Genomic DNA, 7,514 nt, shown 5'->3' with positions numbered 1-7,514 from the left:
CTGCCGTCATTCAGCTACACACCTTTACCGTGTGCCAAGCACTGCGCATGTGCAGACAGATCAGAAAGCGTCCCTGCCTTCTTCGCCTTGCTGCGGGCATCTCCTTGACTCCTTGACACCTACTTCAGACCAAGTCATGCCCCTACTTGAAAGCTCAATGCCTTCAGGAAGCCCTTTACCATGACCCTCAACACCCTCCACTCGTTGCCTTCCCCTCCCCAACCCCAACACTGCAGAACTACTTGCACTTGCCTCAAAGTGCCTCTCTTTTCACGCCTCTGTGCTTTTGCATAGGCTGTCTCCTCTATCTAGAAATCCCTTATCCCCTCTCCATCTGGCATACAAGATAAGGTCTCCTATTACTCTCTCCTTCTCTCCAGCTCCACCCTCTCCCCCACCCGCGGCGCGCGCGCGCGCGCGCGCGCGCACACACACACACACACACACACACAAATATAGCACTCCGGAAATGTTTGCTGAATGGAGGCAACTCATTGGGTCAGACAGTAGCCAGCTCCTCCAAGCACTCCTTAAGAAAGTGAAGAGGAAATGTTGAACTTGCTCTAAGCAAGCCGGGCATTTCTCTCGAGTGTATCTTTACGTTTTATGCAAAAGTTGTGTTCTATAGAGATTACACGACATATCCTTGTTTGTTTTAATAAAACATATTATTTTTCCCAAATCTTCAAGTCGATGATCCAGAAAGATGCTCCTTGTTTACTCGTTATCCTCTTAAATCAGCTGTCCTTACCCGCCGCAGGGACCCTAAGCGAGATGTGCCTCTTGTTCCGTGAGCGGATCCTGAAGGAACAGCTGGGTTTCAGTCCCCGGGGGAGTAGGGGAACAGTGGGGGCGGGGAGGGGGTCCGCAGGCTGGAGGCCTGGCCCCGCCTCTCCTCTCCCCCGCCCGCCGCAGGGGCGGAGTCGCCCGGGCCCGGCCCGCGGGGGCGGGGAGGGAGTCACTGCCGCCGGCAGCTCGCGCACGGCTGGTTCCGGGTTGAGAGGCTGCGCTCGGACCGGAGCAGTGGCCGCTGAGCCGGCAGGGTAAGGGGCAACGCCGGGCAGGGTCTTGGGGCCGGGATCGGGCAGCTGAGCGTGCTCGCACCCCTCCTCTCCTCTGCCACGCACAGCCGCGGTGCAGCTGGCTTCCCCCTTCCCCAGAATTCCCCATCCCAGCTTCTCCCCCTCCCCCCACTGCACCCATCCCGGGATTTCAGCCCCCCTAAGGCCTCCGCCCCCTCCTGGATCCTCTTCTCCCAGTGCCCACCCTTTCAGACTGCCCTTTCCTCTAGAACCTCCTTGACAGAGCCCCTTCCCTCATACACCTACGACCCCCACCCTCCAGCACCCATCGCTCCGAGTCACCCACTACCTCGAGACCACCTTTCTGGACTCGCACGCCGGCTAGTGTCTACCCTGCACCTCTTCTTCGCGTGCCCCCCTCCCTCCCGGACAGGCCCCCTTCCTTCTCTTGTGGCTGTTACTCCTGCCTCTCGCCACCTGCTCCCCGCACCCATCTCTCGGTGCTGCCCCCGACAGCGCCGCGCTCTCTCAGCAGCCCCCCCCCCCTGCATCTCAGGGCCCCTCTCCGCCGCCCCCAGCGCCATGGCGTGCAGCCTCAAGGACGAGCTGCTCTGCTCCATCTGTCTGAGCATCTACCAGGACCCGGTGAGCCTGGGCTGCGAGCACTACTTCTGCCGCCGCTGCATCACCGAGCACTGGGTGAGGCAGGAGGCGCAGGGCGCCCGCGACTGCCCCGAGTGCCGGCGCACGTTCGCCGAGCCCGCGCTCGCGCCCAGCCTCAAGCTGGCCAACATCGTGGAGCGCTACAGCGCCTTCCCGTTGGACGCCATCCTCAACGCGCGCCGCGCCGCGCGACCCTGCCAGGCGCACGACAAGGTCAAGCTCTTCTGCCTCACGGACCGCGCGCTGCTCTGCTTCTTCTGCGACGAGCCCGCGCTGCACGAGCAGCACCAGGTCACCGGCATCGATGATGCCTTCGAGGAGTTGCAGGTGAGCAGCCCGGCCGGCCGGGGGCGGGGGCGGGGGCGGGGCCGGGGGCGGGGCCAGGGCCGGGCCGGGGGCGGGGTTAGGGCTGGGCCAAGTCGGAATTGTCACGGGGCGGGGACGCCGGCAGGGTCAGGGCCCTATCAGAATTAGGACGGGACGGGAACGGGGCGGGGCCGCGGCGAGAGGGCGGACTGCTGGAGGCGGGGCCTAGGGCCCTCTGCACCCGGAGGGGTCTGAGACAGACTCTAAGTGGGGGTGGGTCCGTGGTTGGGGAGAGGTCACCCACAGAGTGTTACGGCTGGGACAAATGAGATCAGAGCTGGCCCAGGTACCGGCTCAGGGCAAGGTTGGGGACGGGGAAGGATCAGAGCTGGGCAAGAGCAGGGCCACTGTCAGGGCCCATGCGGCCTGGACCTGGAAGCAGGGACCACAAATGAATGCTTCGGGACAAACAGATGGGAATGGGCTAGACAGGGGGCGGGACTGCCATCCGGGAATGGGTCAGGACTATTTGGAGTAGCTGAGGGACCGACTTGGGGCACAATGGGGCAAGACTCAATCAGGTGTGCACCAAGACCTTAGGGGACAGTACCAGGACTAAATTGTGCTGGGCAATCAGAGTTAAATCTGAGAGAGAGCCTAAGTTATGGTCATCCCCAAACTTCTGAGAGGATGAGTTTGTCTAGGCCAAGGTGTCTGAGGGGTTAAAGATGGGATCAAGTCCAGATACTGTAAGAACTATTTTGGGTTTAAACCAGGGGCCAGGTTGACAGTGGGAACAGGACTTAAGACTCAAGATTTGGAAAATAAGACCCTAAGGTGAGGTGATTCAAGAAAAGGGAGGGGGATGGACCTCTAGGAGTCTCCACGAGCTTTTGATGACCTCCTTGGCCTCATCAAGACCTTTGAAGACTAAATGAAACAGTATATGCAGGGGTAACCTGAGTTCAGTCAGCCTAAGACTATAACTGATCTCCCTCAAACCTTCCCATCGAAACAGACCAACTCCTATTCAACTCTCAAAGCCCTGCTCAAATGTCCTTTCTGTATAAGCCTTCCCAAGCTCCCCCAGCCAAAAGAGGGAAAAAAAATTGCGTTAGAGCTACATTTCCGTAAATATCTTCTGTTAATAAGTATGATGTTTTAAAAAGTAGTGTTCCAAAATCAGGTATATTGGGAAAATATAGTATATTATCTCTACCTCCCTTGGAGGATTCTTCATGTACCTTTTGCATATTAAAGGTTTTGGAGAAATCTTGTAGCAAACATACCCATTTTACTGTGTTTAATAAAATGGCACCCAAGCTTATTTCAGCCTAGAAGCCTAGAATCTTCTCAACCTAAACTGTTTCAATCCTGCAGTCCCGTTTCTTTGGCCTTGACCAGTCGAGCACACAATTCCCAAAGAGCAGGGGAAGTCTCTTATTCATCATATCTATGGCCCCAAAGCCTGGCACATCAGTACATATCAGTAAAGTTTGAATAATAAATGACTAATTCTGGCCTGAGCTGGCCCAGACTGTGGAGCCTTTAGAAGCAGAAGATTTTTCACTCAAACATTTTTTGAATATGCAGTGGGCTAACCTGGCGGAGACTGAGCTCCCTGACCCTTGAGATGCTTAAGCAGGAATTAAATAACTACTTTCCCCTATGTTGTAGGAAGCCCCCTCCCCCTATGCTTGTACATAAGTCTCTGTAAGTCAACCTGCGTTTAGTAGATACCCATGGATGACCCTTGGCCTAGAAGAAATGGTCCCATGTTTACCGCCCTCCCCGCCCTGTTCCTTTCATCCCCAAACCATTACTGACTCCCTCCCAGTCTGGCTCTGTGAGGATGGAGAGCAAGAGTTGGGGGCTCTGGGAGCTTGCACAGGCTGGCATGGGCACTCCACCTCCAGAGTCTTTTGTGCCAGGCCCTTGTAGCCCCACCTCTCCATCTGCGAGGTCCCATAAACGGAGGAGAGAACCTTTGACATGGCTTGGTGCAGGTTGTGGGGTTTGAAGGGAGTCTGTTTGAAACTATCTGTCCAACCTCATCCTTATAATAGATATGGAGACTGAGGTCCGGAGAGGTTAATGTAACTTCCCCAAAGCCACACTATCAGACAATGAGAGCCAGACTAGAAAGCTCAGCCTGCCCCAGGCCAGATCCCTCCTCCATCACTCAGCCTCTCCTCTCTCTGTCTGACTTTCTCGCTGGAGAGCCCTCTGCCTTCTGAGCCTGGGTTCCTCTGTTTGCAAACCAAGAAGTCAGAACTATTGTGTTTTGGTTTTTTGCAGTCCATTCCATGTCCTGGGGAATGCAGGAGAAATTAAATATATCTTTTCTCCAAATGTTAGTGAAACACTTTTACTCCTGGGTGAAAAGAACAGGAGGGCCACTCACCTACCTTCTAGTATGCACTGTCCTGCGGTCAGATAGTCTTGGGTTCCAAACCTTCCTTCAGCACTGCCAGTGTGTGACTCGACAAGTCCCTTCATGTAAGCCTTGATGCTCTGGCCGGTACAATGGGGTCACAGTGATTCTTTCCTACCAGGATTTTAGGAGGCTGACCTGAGGTGGGCCTGCTGTTTGCAATGCTTGGCACAGGGCGGGGGCTGGGTCAGCATGCATTCCCATCCCTTCTCCTTCTACCTGAGAGAACTCATGTACCCAGCTGGGCAAGTGTCCAGACCTGCCTTCCTTGCGAGAGAAGGAGGCCTTGCTTTGGTGCCTCCTTTGGGCTTGGCAAGAAGGTGGCAGAGAAACATGCCTGCCCACTGGAGAGGTAAGCTCCTGGGGGAGGTTTGGGCCACTCCCACCCCACCTGCCTCTCTCTCCTTGTGGGGAAGTGGGGCTCATTAGTTATTTGTCTGCTGGGAATGAAGCTGAGCCTACCCAGCATACCCTCTCCTCTCCCAGCTGCTGGTGGTTCTGTCCCACGGTTCCTAGAACCAGGGCTTGGGCCCCTCTCCTGGAAACTAACTGACTCAGAGCTGCCAGGGCCTTGGAGATCTTTTGGTGCAGCCCTCACTTGACAGATGGAGAAACGGCTGGCCGAGGAGGGAGGGGACTTTGCCCAAGGCCAGAGGCCAGAGGAGGCTGTGCCTGGGCTCAGCTGGACTCTCCTCACATCCCACCTAGCGGTTGGCCTGGAGCTTTTACATTTATTATAAATCCTGGAGGTAGCAGAGCAAAAAGGTTAAGAACTCTGGCTTTGTACTTGGGCAGCTTCAATCCTGGTGCTACCATTTTCTGGCAGTGGAAACTCAGAAAAGTTATTTACCATCCCTCATTGACAGCAGTGGGGATGGATTAAATAAGATGACATTTGCAAGAACTTAGTACTGCATTCAGCACGTAGTAAGCACTCAATAAATGACAGCTCTAGCATGTTAGGTCATACTCTGCACTATTGACATTTGGGGCCAGATAAGTCTTTGTGTGCAAGGCAATCTTGTGCACTGCAGGATGTGTAGGAGTATCCCTGGCCTCTAACCACTGGATGCCAGTAGCACTCCCCACCCCCCATCCTCCCACCCCCTACCATGCTGTGACAACCAAAGATGTCTCCAGACTTTATCAAATGTCCCCTGGGGTCAAAATCATCCCTGGTTGAGAACCCTGACCTAGAGAAGCCCTAATCGGCTTTCGAGGCTCAGCTCAGAGATCACGTCCTCTGTGAAGCTTTCCCTGACCTGCCAAGAAGAATTGCTTTGAACTTGATTCCAATACTGGGGTCAGATCCTGGCATCATCATTGATGAGCTATGTGTCCTTGGTCAGGTCACTTCACTTCTCTAAGCCTCCCCCTGCTCATCTATAACATGGGGATAATATGGCCTTCCTGGGAAGGGTGTTCTAAGGGTGAGGGATCAAAAGTGCCTGATACTGTGCCTGGCACAGAGTAGTACACAACCATTTTTAGATATCTTTATTGTATCTGATTGTAAAATTAACACAATAAACAGAGTTATATAATGTAAAAGTTAAAGTCCCCCCATAGTCTCATCCTATGGAAAAGCATGATTAGGATTGCTTTGTAATTCTTCAGAATTTTTATTGTGTGAATAGCACGTGAGTGTGTGTATACATGTGTACATGCGTTCCCCCCTTTTTTTCTTTTCACTGCTAAGCACTAGACCGCAGAGCAAAAGGGAGGGAGGGATCCCCATCTCAGAAGGGTCTGGGGCTTCTCAGCCAATACTCATTGGGCCCTAGCCCACTGCCTGGGACTATACTAAGCGCTTTTGTTATATTACCTCATTTAATCTTCAAAACACCCTGTCAGGTGGGTGCTGTAATTTGCTGCTTTTACAGATAAAGAAACAGGTTCAGAGGAATTCAGGGCCTCATTCAGTCACCCAGCTGGGAAATGGCAGAGGCAGGATTAGAAGCCAGTCTGACTGGGCCACTCATGGCCTCCAAGCTGCCTCTGAGGGCCAGGTAGTTGTCCCCGCCTCCCGCCCCCCCGCCGACACTGCCTGTCTTTGTATTTCAAGTAGTCAACACAGGGTCAGGCTAAGGACACTGTGCCAGCTGATGCACCGAGGGCAGGTGGCTGGATGTCATCTTGGTCAGACGTGCATCCGGCTCTCTGGCCTGAGACCTCAGCTCCCATGCCTCCAGAGAAGGGATTGCATTCAGTCCCAGCCACCCCCTCCAGGCCTCATGTGACCACTGGAGCCTTTCCCAAGGCCTCTGTCATGCCAAAGGAGACGGTGCTGGATCAGCCTTGGATGGGAGCCCTGATAAGCTGGGCGTGGTGACCCAGAGATGCAGCCACAGGGGGACAAAGAGCAGGGTCAGGGGACTGGGTTCAAATCCTGGCTCCAGCTTCTTCCAGCTGAACAGAAGGTACTGCCTTCTCTCATCCTTTCCCATTGTGGGAGAGTAAGACCCAGACCGTCCACTTGACGTGCAAACAGGGAGAGAGAGTTGCTGTCTACCCAAGCAGGTAACAGATGCCAAGTCACTTTATTTTGTGCCGTGGACAGGGTGTTTGTGTCCTGGGGAAGCAGCCTCTGCCATTACTTTTCCCAGGAGAGGACAGGATTTATGTACAGACAACAGCCTCCACCGGGGCGAGGCTGGCAGCGAGTCAAACCCAAGGCTTGCTGTTGGCATCTCTGCTTCCCTCCTCACAGGTGTCTGTGGGCCTCCAGGAATGCTGTGTTCATCCAGGACACCTTGGCTAGGCACAGGCCACACAGTGTAGAAACTTGAATTGGTGGCGGGGGTGGGGGAGGGCAGCACATTTATTTTACAGAAAGCAAAGGATCTGGTAGGGAGTGACAACAATGGAAATAAGAACAACTCTAAAAAACCACTAGCCAAAGTTCGTCAGGCACTTGTTGTGTGCCAGGTGCTATTATGGACATCAACTCCTTTTTCCTTTCCCTACTCCTTGTGTGGGACTGGGGCCAAGCACCGTTTCACAGATGAAGACATGGAAGCTGAGAGGGGCAGTGACTTGCCCAAGATGGAGTGGGTGTGGGAGGACGCAAGACGGACGCAAGTGGGAGC

General features: G+C 54.3%; 1 protein-coding gene across 3 annotated transcripts in view; it reads left to right on the top strand.

Moving 5' to 3' along the window:
* Window positions 1-928: 928 nt before the first annotated feature.
* Window positions 929-7,514, top strand: part of TRIM62 (tripartite motif containing 62) — a 31,538-nt gene continuing 24,952 nt past the window's right edge. The window contains exons 1-2 of one of the 3 annotated variants that reach the window (XM_045476580.1): window positions 929-1,043; window positions 1,579-2,012. In XM_045476580.1, the coding sequence (XP_045332536.1) occupies window positions 1,605-2,012 (408 nt within the window). In that variant the 5' untranslated portion in view covers window positions 929-1,043; window positions 1,579-1,604. Of the gene's footprint in view, window positions 2,013-6,679; window positions 6,749-7,514 lie in introns of those variants that run through there. The other 2 variants (XM_045476579.1, XM_045476581.1) reach the window with 2 other exon arrangements.

This window comes from Leopardus geoffroyi, chromosome C1 (genome assembly GCF_018350155.1).
Source record: "Leopardus geoffroyi isolate Oge1 chromosome C1, O.geoffroyi_Oge1_pat1.0, whole genome shotgun sequence".
In the NCBI taxonomy this organism is placed as follows: Eukaryota; Metazoa; Chordata; class Mammalia; order Carnivora; family Felidae; genus Leopardus; species Leopardus geoffroyi.
The sequence above is the reverse complement of the archived record's forward strand: the minus strand, read 5'-3'. Positions and strand labels throughout refer to the sequence as shown.